Raw genomic sequence first — 20,484 nt, forward strand, 5'->3', positions numbered from 1 at the left:
ATCTGTATAATATTACAGTTTATTAAGCAACCAATAAAAAAATCTGACTGGCTATACTGGAATTAATGAAAAACTGCAGGGAGACTTAACTGTGTAACCGATAATACTCTCAAACCTTACATTTGTATGGACGTTTCTGTTTATATACTTATAGAAAAAACGAATTTAGTGCAAAGTGTGTAACAGTCAGTGATTTAAAGATTAAGGCATTATTAGGTAGAAAGGTAGAAAAAACTAGGTAGAAAAAACTGGAGACCTCGATGTTTGCACTGTGTTAAGGTGGAAACAACTGAGGTACACAGAGCAGTGACGCACATTTGGTCCAAGTGCTGCCGCAAAAAGAGCTCAACAGGAAATGGAGTGAGGCACAGCAGGTGATGAGGGTTTCAGTGATCCTCGGGCATGGTGGTGACCTTGGTACAAAACAAGACTTGGTATCTTCCTCTACACTTATCCTGCACTTCAAAAGAGTTCGCCATCATCCCTGAACTCTGCTAATCCCCTTCCTCTAAGACAGCTCACTTAGCCGGGCATCGCCCAACACAACACTGCCAGCTTTGTCATAACCCAGGGTCAACCAATGACCCTCTAAGGCATTTATTTTGAAACTTAAAACCGTAAACATCCGGATTTTGAAGAAACCCACCACATCGGTCTCCAAGGCTTCTAGGCTCTCACTGGCACTCTCCCCACCATCCCAGGGCTCCAAGTCCTTTTCCTTGTGTTCCCCGTTTACTCTAGCACTAACAGCAGAGTCTGTGAAGTTATCTGTAATTAAAAAGAGCAAGAAAGCATAAGTCAGCTGTTAATTGGCATCACATTTCAGCTCCACAAAGAGAAAATGCCGATACATATACTGAGCATCAAAAGAAACTTTTCATTATGCATGTATGGTTTTTGAAAAAGTATACAGATTTGGATATCAAATGTTTGTTGTAAACTGATCATTTTTTGAATGAACGCGATGCACTTGAGTGACTTGACTACTGCAAAAGCACTAAATCATTTTATTTGGGAAAGCTGACACAGGTGATGAGGAGATTTATCCTGTTGAATATTAACCTTGGTTTAATTAAAATAGCCCACTTATCTAAAGAATAACACCTTGATTCCACTGATATTTTGTAGGCTGGGAAGTCAGCACAGCTGCTTGATGTTTGGAGTGACCACAGCCAGTTTCTAAATTGGCAGAACACTACAATGAAATAATCCTTCAAATGAAAGGTCACAAAGTTCAACACCTTTCCAAGATCAATGGGGAAGGCCAAGTGTGAGGGTCTGACCAAAGTCCTGAATCTTGACAGAACTAGGCATTTAGTGGTTGAGTCAATCTGACCCCACTGAAGAAAAGTTACAAACGAGATCAGGTACATGAACAATTCTACATTGAACAAGTCCCAAGACCTCATTTGATGACCTTCCTACAGAGCGCTCACATAACAGCTTTCTTGCAAGAATGCGACATGACAAGCCGGTTACCAGAAGCAAGCATTTGCAACCTAGGGACATTTGTATACCTTTCGCCGATTTAAATGGTGGCCACACATAACTAACCTGTGACTTTAACACTGCAGTCAATGGGCATAATGAATTTACAACCTTCTCCAAAACAAATCCTGAAAGCTTTATAAGTTTATGGACTTATGTGATAGTTTCTTTTGATGTGTAGTATATTCCAAAAAACACAAGCAAATCTACAGCATGCACTCAAACATTAAACACTATAATGTATGAGTTTCATAAGCACTCATACTGCAGCCTTTAGGCATGTCATATTTTAGACAAAAAATTAAACCTCTGAAACCGAAAAACACCTTTCACCAGTAGGAGTAAAAGTAGAATGGGGGAGGGGGGGGTAGGTGGCAAAACATTTGGACAATACTGCCATGATCCCCACGGTTTTTGAAAAGAGCTTTAGACAAATGAATCTGCTGCAAGCAGCAGCAACAATATTGCCTCAGAGGAAGAGAAAAACACAGTACTAGCACTGTCACTATATCTGCTAGTTCAGGTTAATAAAACTATCCTCTCCAACTACAAAAATTAGTTTTGGCTCTTAGGTCAAAGAATACAGTGTTAGTGTACCACAAAATGTATATATATATATGCAACACAAGACTTCCAAATGGCAATACTCTTGACAATGAATATGTGAAGAGTAAGAAGCAGTGGACAGACCTATATCAATAAAAACTGGTTATAACCTTACTGGTGCATAAAAGTTCTAACAATTTGAATAAACCCTTGCAAATTGCTTGTGAATCAGTAAAAAATCAAGTGTTAATTAAGCAAACAAAACCACTATCTTTCATCACAAAATACTATTCCAAAAGGCCTGTACATTTCCACTTATTGAACCTGTAGATAGTTTGTCAGGTTTTTGGAGTCGCTTAAAATACGTCCCTTTGTCATAAATGAACTGACTAGTGAAGTTTATTAGAAGCATGCACTATATACAAATTTATGGCAGAAATAGTGTAGAAGCCTTTAGATCAATGCTCTTCACACAATTTATGCAATCAAAGCTTTCAGCTGAGAACAATGAACCTTCGGGCAGTATCAAATCGTTATCACCATTGCTAGGCAAACAGCTCAGTATCTTTAACCAGTAAGCCTTAAGTAACTGCAAGCGTTTACGAACTCCAAGAATTGTAAACTAACCAGATCATGGTTTCATTCCAGTTGTGATGAGCATAAAATAAACTGGCTATGTTCCAATATGACAAAGGTGCAGCTCTTGCATCAGAGGGACTCAAGTTCTGTACAGAACTTCCCCTCAAGGAATAAACCTTTTGAAATTAGTCATGTGAAGGGTAGCAATTTTAGGTCTGACAGAGCTGTTCCGATTTGGCTTACATTATGTATCACTGATCAATTTACTTACATTTCAAGAAAGCTGCACTGTACCAGTACAAATGATTTATAATTACATTATAATGATTAGCTCACGTGACTTGCAAGCTGCATGTGATGGGGTTACATAGTTAAGACAAAACAGAAAAAATGAGGCTTTAAAAAAAAAGTATCATTCATGCTGAACTGTCCCTAGCCCCAATTTGTTAGCTAGACAACACCTCCAGAGAGCAAAGCAACACCTTGATCAAGACTAACTGATTTAATCACACGCTCAAACCACACCCAGAGTTACTGCTGACCAAAAAGAGGGCCTTTGGCTAACAGTTGTTGTATGAGAGGAGAAATCTGCAACAGCATTTTCTGACCTATTTTAAAGGACAACAATTCCCCCCCCCCAATATACAATACTTTAAATGCAGAAACAAATTACAAATAATGTACAGGCAACTTGTCCATTTGGACTGACAAATTAATTTTCAGTCTTTAACGAAAATAGATATCAACTGCAACTGTTCTATAAAAAGTGCCTGTAAATGACTTTAACACCTACAAAGCAGGGTGTCTAGCAAGAATGAGGGAAATGCTGCATTGTACATTAGAATGTTCCATACTGCTAGTCCGTAAAGCTGTAGCGCATACACAATCAACTCAGGAAGCACTGCCTTACTGTATTCACATCCAATATGAAAGATTTCAAATATATTAAGTGTACAAAAACAAATGTTTGCTTCTATAACTGTGCTCAAAACTATTCATGTACAGCTAAGAATGCAGTGTTAAGGGCGATGCAAAAACCACCAGAAACAGGTGCATCACTGCAACAATTAATTAAATCTTTCACTAAATTTTGTCAGGCTTAAACAAACTATGGAGCATGCCACTGACAGCATTTAAAGAGCAGACCAATATGAAACATGGTAAAGGCAATTTTAAAGTTAGGGGATATATAATTTCTGGGAAAACAGTACAAAATAAGATATAAGATCACTTTATTGGCCAAATACAATTCCTTGTATTAGGGAACCCCAGCTTGCTCTCCATGAGACACAGACAGGGAGAGAAGCTGAGGGTCAGAGCGCAGGGTCAGCCATTTATACAGCACCCCTGGAGCAGTTGGGGTGAAGGGCCTTGCTCAGGGCCCAATGGAGTAGGATTCCTCTGCTGGCCGCAGGATACGAACCGGCAACCTTCCAGCCACAGGTCCAGATCCTGAGCCACAGAGCCACCACACCGCCCCCAGTGAAAATGAAAGGAGAGATGTACAATGAGATGTAATGTTGGCTTTTTGTGATTAATAACTGTCAGCATTTGGCATAAAAAAAATTTAAAACGTCACTGGAAAGCAATTAAGAGTCACTTTGGTATGTTTTCTTTTTGAATTATTTAAAACCAGAATAAAAGGTAGTACTGCCTGAATAAGCAATTTAAAAGTGACATTTACCACCTTGCCTGGCAAACGCAATCTTGTTTTAATTAAAACTAACGTATTCCACATTTCTTGATTGTTTCTGCTACAGACTTGTGTCCCACCTGTAAAACAAGTACATGGCACCACAAAAACCAACAATTTCATGAAGTTCAAATCGATGCAAGATTGATTTCCTGCAAAACTGGGAACAAGGGGGAAATGGAGAAGAAACGTTTATAAATGTCCTTGCAACTGTACCCTAAGTTATAACTGTAGTGAAATAGACATCACTCTGGACTAGATTGATGTTCAGATTTCACTTAACTAGGGTCTCGCACCTTCTTGTCTGGATTTCCGGCACTCTTCAGTGTCAGAGGCAGAGCATTTGACAAACGCACCATACTAATCTTAAAGACCGACCTTACTTAATTTCTGCCAACATACATACTTCAGAGAAAAAGGCCAAGTTGTGTTTCTTTGCATAAAAGCATGCAAATACAGCTTTGAAAACAGAACAGGGAATTTGCCCAGGTTTCAGATGGAATTAATCCAAGTGGAGTGTGGGGGGTGAAGTAGGAAACCCAAGGTGGGATTTCATTTTTACACATAGATCAGGTTCTCTGTTCAATCACCTCATTTCACCTTGCGCACGCTTAATGAATCAATCAAACCTCGCGTTAGTCCACCTCCTCTGCATGCTTATACTAACATACAAAAACAAAACCTGAAAAGAAAGGTGGATGGCTGGCATATCCCAGATTAACAAAAAACACTTAGGTCACTAGAACAGCTTCCTAACATGAATACGTACTTAACATGCCAAGCATGGGGAGTGTACCTTAAGCATTTTCACAACATGGCCTCAAATCACTAAAGTGGAAACAATACAAACCCACTGGAAAAAGGAATCTCTTATGTGTTATACCAGCCAAAATGAAATCAGCTTTCCATGATGGGTTAAATAAATCAAGTTTAAAGCTTCAGGATTCCAGAAAACTAATTTCACGATTAAATACCATTTCAATTTAAACATACTAAAATACGACAATTGGGACAAAGCAAATCTCTGCTTGAGATTAATGAAACCGTGCAAGTACAGCTCATATTTCATCACATGCCCAAGCTTATGATTTTAGTGTTTTATGGAGATCAAGGCAGTCAAGGAAGGCAAACTGAAGTTAAAAATCAAAACTTTCTTAAAACAAAAGGGACTATAAGTGCTTAAAATAAAGTGTGTAATAGCATAAACAAACTTATTACCTGTTTCTGAAGAAACTATATCGATTACAGAGAAAAAGAAATTGAGAAAGCATCAGTACGAAGTAAATGAACATCTGAAATGAAATATTCATAACTCTAAAAATAATATCTGCCCATTTTAAACCATTCACTGGTTACAGCTTTATTCCTATCAAGATGTTAATCACTCATCACTACTGGAAGGATGACTTACACATAGGACTGGAACAATGATTTTCACTTTACTCATATGTATAGATAATTTAATATATCTCTTAATTTACTAGAATTGGAAATATGCATCTCAGTTTAAAAACACAATAGATGGAAGAGACTAATTTAAACAAAATCAAACAGTTTCTAGGCAGTTTGTCTGGCTTTTTTATATTCATGAAGATAAGTGAAATATCAGCAATTGGCATCTGATAATGCATTTTTCAATTAATAAAATCTGGAACCAAAAATCTAAAACTCAGTAAAACCAAGAGGGTGTATTGTAAGAATAGTGTGTATATACAGCATTAAGACTAATCTGGTCAATTAACCTCTGCCATGTCCTTTGTGTGGAGTTATCTTCATGGATACACTCTTCATACAAGACAAAGCTGGACACCCATACTAATATTTATGCACTGAGATAGTTACCAGAGGAATAACTTATCAAAAGGCAGAACATTCAAATTAAAAGACCACAGTAATGCCTACCTTTCCTTGCATAATTCAAGTCTACATCTTTAAACTGCACCACAACAACATCCGACGCCTTGAATATCATACTGTCAACAACGTCTTCACGCTTGGGACCAAGACTGTTGTCAGGGCTTTTTCGGTGAGCAGCATCAAGCACCAAGTGACACTGAAAGACAAGGCCGGGATTACTTACTGCAACCAGCAGTCCCATGCAAAAACAGGCAGAAAGTGAAACTCGATAGGCGTGGTTACCTCAGGGCCATACGTCTTAAAAACTCCTTCAAACACTACTCCATTTTTGACCTTTAATTCACATTTGGTTCCCTGAAAGAGAAAAAAATAACCTGAAGCAATCTTAATATTCATAAAGTCCGATTAACATCAAACATTACAGCAATGTATATAATTAATTTTTTTATACTTAGTTTAGAATGGGCAGCCTCTATACTCTCTCAACTTGGAATAAAAATGGCTAACAAGCAATGGTGATGCAGTTAACATTTCCACAACACCTTGTGCAAGTCCTAAAACTTACAGATATGCAGCAAGTCACAGACATCCTGTCCAAATGGAGCCCAGCATATACCACCACATGGGGAATCAGAGTCTCAATCTACTGCTGAGATAGCCCATGCTTGAACCTGTTATTTGAGTTAGCACCTTTGCTGCCAGAGCTACCTGTGAATCTCACCTGAAAGTGCATTTCACAATAGTTCTTTATTCCACTGACTAAAATGGTTTCAGATATACTTCTTTGTATTAATCTCTAACAACCTAGGACTGTACCATTAGCAGCTAGTTGGAAGTGTCAATAGAGTAACAAGTCCTGGCTTGGTTTGTGGAGTACCCGACGACAACCGAGTCAGTCCTCTCTGATACACAGCTGTCGGCACAAAAACTGAAGATGCACACTTAAAGTTATCAGTATGCTGTTGTATCATCTTTCGCTGTTACAGAGGCTTGGAAAGGAATTTAACAGTAACAGAATTTGATTTAGAAATTAAAAGTTACATTTCTTCTTAAAGGAAAAAAAATATGAATCCCTCCCAAATCATTTTTGTAAACTTATAAGGCTAACAATAATGCACTGGACAAGGAGCCCTTAAACATGTTCCAAACAAGATTGAATGAGATCCACATGGCCAAACAGACAAACAGTTGAAAAACGTATTTTCATCTCCACACATGCGGCATGTACTTACTACAACGGAGGTCAGAACATGCACCATCCTCATGTTTGCATAAACCCCATTAAAGGCAACCTGCAAGAAACAATCACATTACACCAAACATCTGGGTACTGTGTAAAGGAAAAGGGCAATGTATAGTTTTTAGTGCCACAATGCAATATTCCTTATATAAACCTGAAACTATACACTCACACCATTACACTGTTCTCATAACTGAATAGTCCTAAAATTGAATTAACCCCCAAAATAAAAGTGAGGCATAAAACAGCACGTACACCTCAGACTTTAGAAAACTTGAAGTACCACAAAAGTATTAGACAGTCTTGTACAGTAATAGGTTTATTCCATGCTGAAAAGAGAAGAACGCCTTCTTCAGGTGTGAGAAAGACAGGGCAGTAAGCAAAGGTAATGTAGCAGGAGAACAAGAGCTGGGAGAGAGGAGGGGCAGGAGGCGGGAGCAGGGGACAGACAGAGTGGCCAATCAGTTAGTGTGAAGTCAGGATAGGTGAAGAGAGGGGTGAAATGAAACCTACAATGAATAGAGAGAATTTAGAAGAAAAAGAGTGTCGTTGAGAGAAGGGGAAAGGTGTGATCCTAGCTGCAATTCAAGGGAGCTGTGAACAAGAAGGTTGCGCAGATTAGGTGGTCAGCGATATGAGATGATGGGGCGATCAGAAAAGAGGGCCCCAATGGAGGGATCATCCTGTAGGCTGGAAAAGTTGTTGCTAATGGTCCTGGGGATAGACAGTGTCGGGGCGGTAGGGAAGCACAAAGGTATGCGGTTGTCACGGCGGGGGCTCCTGCTCGAGTTGATGGGCCGAGGCGTGTTTTTGGTCCGGGCAAGGGCGTTCTACTTTCACTAGGTGTTAACAGTCCTAACGACTACTATAGCACTACCAAAGAGATATTGACATTGTATGAGATAGCTGAGAATTGCCAAAATCCATCAGGTCAAGAGAAAGCAAATCCAAATAAAACCCTGATCATGGAACTGCACTTGCCAAAATATTTCAACAGCTAATTACAATAAGGGTGCACTCAAACATGTTCAGAGGGTGCTTAATCATGTGCAACAAAGGACCACAAATAATCGCAATAAAAATATGCAAACCCAAAAGAATCTTTAAATGTATAGCTAATGGATCAAGTGTGGTGAATACATCTCTAGTGTTAGCAAAAGATACTTTGCTTTAGGAATCCTTTGGAATCTGTTTATTGACATTGGTACTCACACCCGAGCCACAGACTGCCTTATCAGTGGGTCACAGTGTTTACTGTTGAACACATTCTGTATGGTACTCCAGGAACCGATGACTAACCTTATAGCTATACCATGACCAACACAAAATGGTACTGCAACATGGTGAACTATTTCGAAATAAAGCATTGAAATCACTTCAAATAACACGTGGAAGTTTAAACATTGTTCTCAGGTCATGTATTGTGACAATGACTGAATTCCAACTATATGCTTTACATTTTGGGCAATTATCCTTCAAAGCATAATTTACCTGGAAGCATTTTTAGGGAAAAGTGCTACATCTCACTATTTTTGCATCCCTTCTTAATCGTTTAATTTAAAACGATAACTTTTACAAGTGGAAATGTATTTTTGCTTAGAATGCCACCACCAGCTACCAGGTATTAATCCAGACGGGTTTAACCCTGGACAACAAACGGAAACAGCACAGAGTCTTTAGCCCCAACATCCTCATTTTGCTCCCTATTGTCTGTCACTTAAAAACTCATTTTGATCAAGTGGAGGAAAACCGAAAGAATGAATTTGTATAGTGTCACTCCTCTACATCTTATTTCAGACATACAGGTCCTATTAACAATGTGGACCGGACTGCCCTGGAGCTAGCCGATACTGTCAAGATACTGTCAAGACGGGTGAAAAAAAAATCAGTTACAATGTTCATTATACGTTACAATTAACACTTATGAGAGCTTTGCATTAAATTTAGGTGGCCTATAAAACAGAAATTCCATGTAATTTGTAAAAATAATCAAAAGAGCTTTGAGAAAGCTACAGAAACTGAAGACCTGTACTAATAGCAAGTAAAGCAAATAAAACCTCAGACTTACTGTAGCTGAAGAAGGGCCTTTTACACTGTTACGCCCCCTGAAATAAAGAATACCGCACCATTAGAACTCAGTATGGACAAAAGACATTTGTGAAAGACATGGCAGTTAATTTCTCAGTAGAAAATATTTCCCCATTATTTTTCTCCCTCCAAAATACTTTCTTCATTAGAACAGAAAATGATAAATGAAGGACATGCAGCCCTTCTAGTGCATTTGATTGCTAGAACCTCATCAACAAGTAACTCAGGCAGTCCTTTTCCTGAAGGATCTCAAGGAAACATGGCTCAGCAATTTGCTCCATATGCCCATAGCTATACATGAAGTCCAATACAATACACTGCTCACTCAGATATACCTGCTATCAAGCAGATACCCAGTGCACACTTTCATTCATGTAAAATACTAAATAGATATGTATTTATGCAGATCAAGAAAACACCTATGCAATATAAATTTTTTAAAAGTCAGTAATGTTGAATCAAAACCAAATTTTAACACCCCAGCAGGCTACTCTAAAACCCCAGTATATAAATCTATAAGAATACTGTCGATCTGTTCCAAACCCTTCATATCATATTAAGAAAATGTAAAAGGTTTGATTTTAGAAGTTATATAATCAAGACACGTTTTTAACATGTGCAGGACGATTAAAACAGAATTTTACCATGACACTTAGAATTCTTTAACTACTGAAATAAACGAAATGCTCCTAGTTTATCTCCACATAGATATACTTTATTTCATTCTATGCATGTTAACAGATGTTTACAGGACTATATAAAGCAGACTATTTCTGTTCACTTATAGAGCAGTGGTTCCCAGGCCTGGCAGACCCGTTCCTACAAGTTTTGTTTTGTTTTTTACAGCTGAGCTGGTAATCCGTGCCAGCTGCTGCCTTTCCATGATCCGAGCGCTTGCCTGTTGAGCCATTTTCACACTCAGTCCTTGGTTTCAAAATGTTCCAACAGCAGTGCATTCATCCAATTTCAAGATGCAGAAATGTATGCAGGTGGTGTATTCAAAGTTTATTCCATCATTGCCATGTAAGCAGCTCATAAGAGGTCAATATTTCATGAACGGACAAGTGGAAGGGACAATGTATTAAACTCTTCCACGGTGAATGTTTATTCTCTTCTGCAGGAGCCAAATCGTTTAGGGTAGAAATTAGGAACAATTTCAAACAAGTATCAACCCTATACTATTTGTCCATTACATATTAAATGAAGTATTAAACTGTACTTTAAACAAAATGCTTTAAGGTAACACAAAACAGAAGCAATGAGTGGGGTCAAAAAGCCAAGTACACTGAACTCATGATCTTAAAAGACCAAATTTAATCTTGCCGATCATTTTAACAGGGAAGACTACACAATACATAAAAGCTAAGAATACAAGGAGACATTTCGGCCTATTAACCTTGTCTAGGATCTCACCCAGGATTATCGGTTTTACATGATTGGGTGGCTTGTGTCTGACACATCCCTCTGGGTCAAGTGCCTCTCGTTCTCAGCTGTGAGTTTACCTCCTTTTGATTTCCACCAGCACCCACTTGTGCACGTTTCAACACAATGGACCTCAAAACCAGCAGCGACTGCCGATGCTTTTAAGGGTTTTGAATAGCTGAATCATTACACTTAGCAACACATTCCACTAAAACTAGGAATAAAGTCGCCGGTACATTGTTGAATGCAGAGAAACGTAGATCTTTTTTGTAACCAAAACCCAAATGGGTTATAATTAAGGTCCAAGTAGTATACTGTATAATTTATCAGTCACTCGATTTAAGTACTACACTCAAAAAAAGGGGTATAGAATTTTTAGATTTTTAGTTATAAGGAGACAATCCAAAACTTTGAAGGAGCAGCTGGAAAGGAAAAAGGTATCTTAATCATAGGTGCTGTCAATTGCTGTAAACCCAAGAAAGCGAAAATCCATTGGAACCAACGGAAATAAACAATTTTGATCATTTTGTGAACCCCATAGCTTCAATGGCTTCAATCACCGGAGGTGCACCAAGACATTTATCTGAATGTAAGCACTCACGTAGAGGGTGAATCTGTAATCAAGACGCCTAAACTACTTGAAAGCAAATTTGAACACAATACCGATTCTTAATTTCACTTCTTGTATTAAGTGGCCACCTCTGTAAATTTCACCAGTTGTCACAAACAAATGTGTTACTAATATTTAGACTAGCATCATTTCTCCTAATGCCAACATCTAAACCTAAATTAAAACCTAATAAGAATCAAAGGAGTTTGTGGATTTTGGCAGTTGCTTTCTCATGGAATAGAGCACACAGTTCACAGCCCCTATTCTAAATATTTTAAGATAAACCTGAGTGAACACAAATACTAGCATATTAGCAAGCTACTAATTCAACAATTTCAAACTAAATACAAATCATAACATTAAAAACAACTACAACTGCTAAACCAACATGAAAGGAAACTGCAGTTACCATTCAAGGCGCACAACTTTAGGTCATTCACTATCAAAAATGACAAATGTTAATAATTAAGCTTACAAAAAGTGTGTGGTCTACTTAGATGAAGGAGCATTCTACAGGTATTAAGCTGTTAATACCAGTATTCACTAAACTCCTAGCATTTTTACTACCAACCTGGTACAAAAAACTACCTCATATCCACAGCCTTTGACCCCGATTTAGGCATAAATCGGACCAATTTAAAGAATATTAACTGAAAGGTCAACTTTCCTTCTATTTAAGCTTTACCGGGATTCTCCAACAATAATTCAAATTACCAGATGAAGTGTCAATTAGACATTTTCCCCATGTTTAGCTGCCAACCAGTAACAATACCGATAAACTAGAAACTTGCTCACACACTCCATGGGACTATAGAACAGTAAGAAAAAATAAAAAAGGTAAATAAACTTTGCCAGGTGCCTTGAGAACCAAGATTCCCATTCAGAAAAATGCACGAGAAAAGGAATTGACTCTTGTTCTTTAAGTTTATAGATTACAGAATAACTTGCCACAGGTGACCCCTGAAGAGGAGCGGATCTCCCTGCCCGGTGATGAAAAGCAGCCCCTGCAGTGCACCCCGGCACCCCAGGGGGGTCAGGACCACCACCCCGTAGTGGTGGGAGGGGTCCAGATGGCAGGAGCATAGGTTGGTGATGCAGTCATCACCCTTAGCTCTGAAGAGTCCTCTATTAGTGAGGATCTGTTTGAGCACCTGTGAAGAGCCACCGCCAGGTGACCCTTGCTCCAGTCACAGATTGTGTGGTGGGCACTCCCCCCTCACAGCCCTCTACGGAGCAAAGGGTGCTGTGCAGCTTCCATCTCCATAGGGAAGAGGACTTCCATCCACTACTTTCAGGTGGCACCTCAGCTGACCCATTCAGCCGATGTCTGTGCAGACCTGTTGGTTAGACTGGGTGCCCAGCTGGACACTAAACAGTGTGCTGTGGACATGCATGGACTAGATGCCAAAGCCCTAAACTGTGGCAGACAACATGCGATCAGGTCAGACCATTCCTCAGGCCTGCCAGGTGGTGAATGAGACCGACCTGATTGTTCCTGCCTCAACTGCAGGGTTTCCAGTATGCCCGGTCCTGAAGAAGGGACAAAGAATGAAAGGCGAGAAGGCTTTCCCCCAACCATCAGCCCAGTCTGTCAGCCTGAACCTGACCGTCTGTGGTACTCCCAGACAGGAGCTGAATGGTCGAGCCACCTGCCCGTCAGTGCAAGACATGGGAAAGGGGGGTGTCAGAATCCCCGCTCACACTGACATGGGCCTGGTGATTGATAGCGAGTGAACTAGCTATCCCAGTGCTGGGGCAGCTCCCTGGCCCCCTGGCGAGGGAAGGTGGGGGAGCAAGCAGGTGTCCTACACCTACCCCCAGCAAACGATTGCAAACATGCCGATAGAGGGATTCCTCAATCAGGAGGTGTGCAAGGTGGACCTGAGCATTGAGAACAGGGTAATAATTCCAGTTCACTCAGGTGTTCCAGATGACCACTCAGCCGAGGGTCAGTCATGCTCCATCGCCGAGAGCGGCGACAGTCACTCAGGAAATGACTGGGAACAACCACCCTAATAGACTTTTGGGGGGACTAATTGCTGCTGTCACTGATGTGGGTTTGCGATTTTTGGCAGGTGTTTGCTGCTAACACGGTCACCCCGACGACCCTCGGAAGGGAGATGTCAGAGACAGGCTGTATCAACAGCAGCAAGAGCTAGAAAGCCTAGGGCAAATCGTACAGGTCAACCTTCATGCAACAGTGTCCACACAGTGGACAGGATTGTCGATGTGACCCAGTGGGATCATGCGACTGTCAATGTGATACAGTAGGGCAGAATGTTAAGGCTGGACCTGCTCAGGGAGCTCAGTGCCACTGTCCAACGATTAGGCTGGTTACAAAGTGCAACCTACTTGGTCTCACTCTCCTTAGTAGAAGGAGATATCCTCACACTAGTTAATGTTATTCACAATACTGTTTTCTGTAAGAATTCTCGAGAGGTAATGTGAATATGTAATCTCAATTAACATTAACATCTGAATGGACACCACTTAACTCCGTTTTTGTGTTTGAAGGCAACAACACCTCAGGACCTCATGACCTCTAAAAAAGGGGGGATATGTACTGGCAAATCCTTATTAATGACAGAATTAAGTGTTGCTGTGCTTTCCTAAATAAGGCCCCATCTCTCTCTCACCTCTGTGGTTCAGCCGCAGAGAAGCTATTCATGCAGTTCTGATTTAGGGTGTTTTCTCTCAGAGAAGGAGCAGCTCCCACATGGAGATTTCATGCCTGGCTATAATGATCAATGGCCATTCCTGGCACCTATCTGTCTGTGATAGTCTTGGGAGCATCTGGACTGCAGTCCTAGATATCAGAGGTCATTGTGACTCATCTCTCACCTTGACCAACCAATCAGGAACCTGCAGGGCATGGTAAACCCATGTGGGCCTGAAATGCCTGCTAAACCATCTGCACCACAGTCCTGGTTTAAAAGACACTGCACAACTCAGAAACTCTGCTTCTCCATCCAATTTTCACACCCTCAGAGACAATTATGTGGTGGTGTTGTCTGTATAGGGACTGGAACCTTGTTCCAGCAAAGTGCCAGCCCAGGGAATGCCCATACATAAATCACTAGCTAACGTCAACATGGACGCTTTGTTTGATCACCGGAGTATATGTTTGGACTCTGGTCGACCACCTAATTAGCTTGTTATTCAGCAGCAGCACTACACCAGAAGCAAACCGAGTCTCATCCCCCTAAAGAGTGAACTGCTCAGACCCGCGGTCACCCTCTGTGCATGGAGACTTTCTACTAGTCAGCCGGACTACTAGTAGGTCCCTGAGAGCACGTCGCCACAGCAGACATTTCTCTTCCAGCTCGTCCGACTCCAAGCTGCACCCCCACTGGTTGGCCGGGAGCCGGAGGACACCGGGATGATGCCTACTGAACGCCGCAGCTATTGGACGCAGCTGCCAGCTGGTCTTGGTGCCCGTGCCGGGAAATACAAATCCATACCTGGATAAGTAAACCCAATGTTCTACAGTGCATCTCAAGAATTCAACTATGAATTGGCTACATTACTCTGCTCTCCTCCCCACTGATAGCTGATGTGTGGTGAGCGTTCTGGCGCACTATGGCTGCCGTCGCATCATCCAGGTGGATGCTGCACATTGGTGGTGGTGGAGGGGAGTCCCCATTACCTGTAAAGCGCTTTGAGTGGAGTGTCCAGAAAAGCGCTATATAAGTGTAAGCAATTATTATTATTATTATTATTATAACTGTTGCCTTAACAGAAGTTATCATCAATTCAATTCATCTGAGTAATGTATTTACTTTTGAGTAGCTAATGTAGACTGATTAACGATAGTATTGCTGAACGGTATATTGAATCATATTCTTTCTTCATATCTTTGTGTTTAGCATCTCTTCGTGATTATATACCTTGCACTTTGATAACCCTCACAGTAAGATCTGCCACCTGTATCCAGGCAGACTGTTATATGTTTTATATGCACAAGTTATACATTAATAAATGTATCTCATTTATTGAATCCGTGTGTGTGCGCGCGTCGCTGATCGATTGATTTTCTAATAACCATAACAAATCACCTCATGATTACTGCTACAATTAATAAATTGTCCCAGTAAATTTACAAAACCCCTTCACACTTCTGCAATTTAGAACTAACAGGTTTTTCAACAAACAGGCCACATGAAAAAAATACTGGCCTATATCCCTGAAATGTTTTCTTACATAAGCTGCATACTAGATACCTGGGTCCTGTCATGGAGCTCAAAATCTCCAAACCACGTGGATTAGTCTTTTGTAGTCTGTGACAGTGGCTTAAACTGCACCACTGAGAAGCATAATCCCTCCTTCCACATACGGTCTGCTTACTCCACAGAACAATTCTGCAAATCAGTGCTGTTAAGATAGTGCACATTAGTCATGTCAAACAGGAGTTGCAATTTTCAGAAAAGCATAGGCCAGACAGAAGGCATAATGTTTTTTTCTGCATTACTCCTCCCAGACCAAACGCTTGTTTGCACTACCAGTTTAAACAGGGCTGGTCCGGGCCACTAAGGCCACTGCCCACAAGAACATGAAGAAGAAACCTACTTCAATGAAATTGGTCAAAAATGACAAGTGTAGAAATGAGCTTTTATTCCATTCAATTTTGCAGTGCATATCTTGATTTTCACTAAAGGATAAAGGCATAGACAGACAACAGAATACCTCTAACACAGAATCACCCTTTGCCTTTCTCCCCGTCAGCTAGGAGAAAGCCTGGTCTTACTAACATCCTGGGTTGACGTTCTGAACACTTGAATCAGGTACCCCCAATTAATTTACTGCATAAAACATAAGATGAAAGAAATTAATTCGGAAGACTGGTTCACATTCAAACTACACGACAGATAAATGGGTTCATCATGAAAACCAATGGACAAGATCCCACCTGCCTATTAACATTCATATTTAAAAAAAGAAAATAGATTCCACATACTTAAAGGTCACAACTAACAAAAAGCACCCAGTTGGACAATAAAAATGTGTACCAGAGTAAGATTACCTTAAACATCTGTCCACAAGGCATAACCAGTATAAAAATCTAGCCACTTGTCCTCAGTCACCCCCACTGTACAAATATTAATAAATCAAAAATATCTTCAAGACTACATCACTGAGAATAGAGAACATATTTATGGTCCATTCATTATACTTCATGGCTATTAAACTATTATGACGTGACAGCTTTAAAAACAATGCATCACCAAGAAAATGCTTCTAATGCATAGACAAGTGCTCCTTTAAAGTCATTTTTAAAAACCCTACTGTTAGCTCCAGCTTTAGAAACTGAGCTTCTCCCCACTCCAATGGACTGGTTTGCTAAATTAAAACATCCCAATTTAGCGTCTTAGAGACGAAATTCCAACACCAATAAAAATAAAAATGACCTTGAAGTGCCTTTGGAAATTTGATCATTGTGAGAAGTGAGAAACATAAAAACTGTGATGTATGGGGATACAGTACCACTGAAATAACCCCTCCAACATTATTCTGAAGTTCAGTAAAAGAAGTTAACATGGAAGTACAGGGCTTAATCTTATTTTAACTATAGTATATTAACATTACTCAAGGACAAACTGAAAACCAGTCATTTGTGACGTCCTTTGATTTTTTTCATTAGGCGTTTCCCCAGAAGCATGCCACCCAGTAAAGTAAAACCGAAATCAAGTTCACTACAAATAGTGCATAAACCAGGCATTATCTTGATCAATCCGATTCCCTAAGCACACAAACCAGGTGAAAGTTGTCAGCTGCTCTCCACAGCCTCCCCAAGAACCTGTAAGGATAAGCAAGGCTCTCCATTTCAGCAATGAACACAAGTTCGCCCACTCAATAAGCCCCAGCAGGTACACCCACGTACCCCAACTCGGCGCCCTGGGTTTTTTTCCTGGAGGCAAAGCTCAAAACCGGGCCACTGACACAGTATATTAACACTACACCTTTAAAAGCATTCATGTCAAAGCACTCAAATGCAGGGCTTCAGCTGCGCCCTTTTATCAGCTCAGTAAAGGTATTTGTTGACTCAATAGGTTAATAGTTCCTGATCTAAACTACTTGATGAAAACGTATATAAAAACATCACCGTGGCTACTCCTAGACCGGGAATTCAAACCAGACCTTACTGCAGAGAGCTTCATTAGTCATTTTTCCAGACACGATTCAAAACGCCACTTGTGAGCAATAACGCAACCCCAACATTATTCCTCCGCACAAGAGAAGGTCACAACAGAAGCCGCTGCCGAAAACCCTTTTTTTTAAAAAAAAAATCAGCTTTCACTGAAATCGGCCGGAATAGCGCTCGCAACAGGATCTCCACCTTCCTTTAAAAAAAAAAATGGTCTGCCTCTCCATTCACGAGTGTAATTTGTTCAATCCACCCCACCTCCCTCACACAGCGATACACACTTGTTAATGCATCGTGTAGAGAAGAAGGTAACACTGCACAGACAAAACGAGGCGGAAAACGGCATGAAAGGTTACCAGCCAGAGCAGGCCCATGCAGCAAGACGCTTCAAGGTACCCCTTGCCCCCCTCCACGAAACCTGCAGCACAGGTCAGTCTCCCCCAGCCACCCACCCAGCAGATTCAGGGCAAAGCCGCTAGAAAACACTGCACGGCGGCGTCAGAGGGGAAGCCCGGATCGCAGCCGGGATGTGGCCCACGAGTGGATTTAAAATGGGGGGGTGGGCAACTCTGCAAGGCCGCTCCGGCTGCACGGATGCGCCCCGGCCCGGGTCTGGCGGCTCCCCCAGAAGGCATCGCTGGCTACACTGGGGGCAGAGTTAACAGCTCTTAGCTGGGGGGTGGGTGGGGGGGGAAAGGCCTGTACGGCTACCGGGCTGCCGCAGAGGTACAGGGCTGGGCGCGGAGCAGGGCCCCTCGCTTCAAACGTGAAGCTCTCACGCCGGTGTGCGCAACGCAACAGCGCCTAACGCCTCGGCCAAGGAAAAGCGCACCGACTGCACGGCCGTGCCGGTTCTCGTCCTCACACACACACACACACACCAGGTGCTGAAGGTCCGGTTGCGACCGACGCCGCGGCTCCGCAGAAGCCGCCCCGGGCACGCAGCCTCTTGCAACCCGCCACACAGCGGGCACACGCCGGCCCTCGCCCGCTACCCCACCGCGGGCAGGGACCGGTCCAGCCTACGGGCTCACGTCCCGCCCGCAGACACACCTCCGTGAAAGGCAGGCGAGGCGTGCAGGTTCGGGCCGGGCCCGACCACGGCAAACGCGCAGCGAAATCGCCAGCCGGCGTGGGGCACGGCTCCCACCGAGGAGGCATTTCAATAACGCTGACCAGCGACAAAAAAAAAAAAAAAAGCCGAAGGCTGCGTGCTGCTGCAGGAGGCCCGGAAAGGTGCGCTAGGCCCGAGCATTCACATTTATTTCAACAGACATTCACGTCTTCGCACCCCCCAAACCTCAAAACCCCCAAGGCAACCCACGTTAACGCGGCTCCCGGGACACGGCCGGCGGGGTGTCAAGGGATCTGAAAGCACCGACCTGCCCAGGCTCTGCCGTCCGCCGGTTCCCCCGCTTCCCCCGGCACCAGAGGCCGCAGCGGGGCCGCCGCCGGGTTTTCGGTTACCTCCGGCCTGCTTCATGGACATGACGATGATCCCATAAAAAAAAAAACAACGTACTTAACGGTATATCGGCTAATGTCTGGTAAAGGATACAACCTAAAAAAAAAAAGAGACAACTAAAATAACGATGACACTACCGACGACTAATTTTCGCAATTAAAAAATACAGACTATTTCTTCTTTAAAAGACAGTACGTCGATGATCCTCAGCTAATGAAAGCGTTATTCCTGTCCCGTTGTGTTGTATTTTAGCGACAACAGACAGGATTTTCGGCTTCTTCGGCGTCTCTCTCCGTTGCTATCAGCGAAGGGACCAAAACAGTCTGAGAGAAGACAAAAAACAGCGGAGGGATATATCCAGGGCGCAATGCTGCGTACATCCACCGAATTCCCCTTCCAGCCGCCTAACAGCTCTCCTGGGGGCCAGATTAGCGCAGCCTGCCTGGGGTTTTCAGTGAACCCGATCGGGGGAAGAGGGGTTTTGAGCGGGGGGTCGGTTTAAACGCCTGGGCCGGCGTTGCGGGCCGGCGCACTATTTACAGGAAGTCGGAGGACTACCGAGGTCCTGTGGCCGTGGTGCGCCCGCTCCCCCCCCTCTCCACCACCACCACCACCACGTGAGCCGGCGCGAGGCTCGGCAGCGGGACTCGCGGGTAGGGTCCGCGCGCGCCTGTGTGCGCTGTAGCTGCACAGACAGCTCACTAAAGACACGGCTCTCTAACCGGTTTGCATAAAATTAGCAACACTTTATATCATTTTTCGTTTCACGAATTGGTAGCGTCCACTGATCCCTCTCCCCCGGTTTAATTTTATTTTTATTGTTTTGCGTGTGCAGACTAAAGCCGGATATCCTCGGTCTTTACTGACCGTATGACCCGCTTTCATTTGTTATCTGTCAGTGACATCCCCAATTAGAATAACGTCTCCAGGGCTGGGGCTGCATGTGCATATTTATTGCAAGGTAGAGCTTGACTTGCGTAGTCATCTCTCATTCATGTCACTTTAAATTATAATTCCTTGCTTGCATATAGTACTTCATCCCTGTGGATTATCCCGGAGCGCTTCCCACAGAACAGGAACCAGTTCCTTCTCCTCTGAATCGCATCAGTTCAGGGGGAGGAATGAGAAACCGCATCACCAGTTCCATTAAGGGAGACTGCAGGGAGACCAGACTGTACGAGAGACCGGTGTGCTTCAATTCAGGATACTGGCACTAACACCCTTAAAGGTTTTGAAAAATTCGAGGCAAAAATGATTATTTTGTTATGCCCAAGCAGTCTGGACCTCTGCGATGGACCGGCATCCCATCCAGGGTGTCCCGAGCTTTCTGGGAGAGACTCGGGCTCCCCCATGA

The 20,484-nt window shown here is 42.4% G+C and overlaps 1 protein-coding gene across 16 annotated transcripts in view; it reads right to left on the reverse strand.

Moving 5' to 3' along the window:
- The window catches only part of atxn2 (ataxin 2), a 46,917-nt gene extending 27,260 nt beyond the window's left edge, over positions 1-19,657 (reverse strand). For 4 of the 16 annotated variants that reach the window (XM_088617652.1, XM_088617651.1, XM_088617649.1 and 1 more), the window contains exons 1-6: positions 19,048-19,656; positions 9,472-9,508; positions 7,396-7,455; positions 6,446-6,517; positions 6,194-6,359; positions 647-768 (exon numbers count right to left, since the gene is read on the reverse strand). In XM_088617652.1, the coding sequence (XP_088473778.1) occupies positions 647-768; positions 6,194-6,359; positions 6,446-6,517; positions 7,396-7,455; positions 9,472-9,508; positions 19,048-19,154 (564 nt within the window). In that variant the 5' untranslated portion in view covers positions 19,155-19,656. Of the gene's footprint in view, positions 1-646; positions 769-5,524; positions 5,540-6,193; positions 6,360-6,445; positions 6,518-7,395; positions 7,456-9,471; positions 9,509-19,047 lie in introns of all 16 variants that reach the window. The other 12 variants (XM_088617655.1, XM_088617653.1, XM_088617648.1 and 9 more) reach the window with 10 other exon arrangements.
- Positions 19,658-20,484: the final 827 nt, after the last annotated feature.

Source organism: Lepisosteus platostomus, chromosome 24, assembly GCF_059453375.1.
Source record: "Lepisosteus platostomus isolate fLepPlt1 chromosome 24, fLepPlt1.hap1, whole genome shotgun sequence".
In the NCBI taxonomy this organism is placed as follows: Eukaryota; Metazoa; Chordata; class Actinopteri; order Semionotiformes; family Lepisosteidae; genus Lepisosteus; species Lepisosteus platostomus.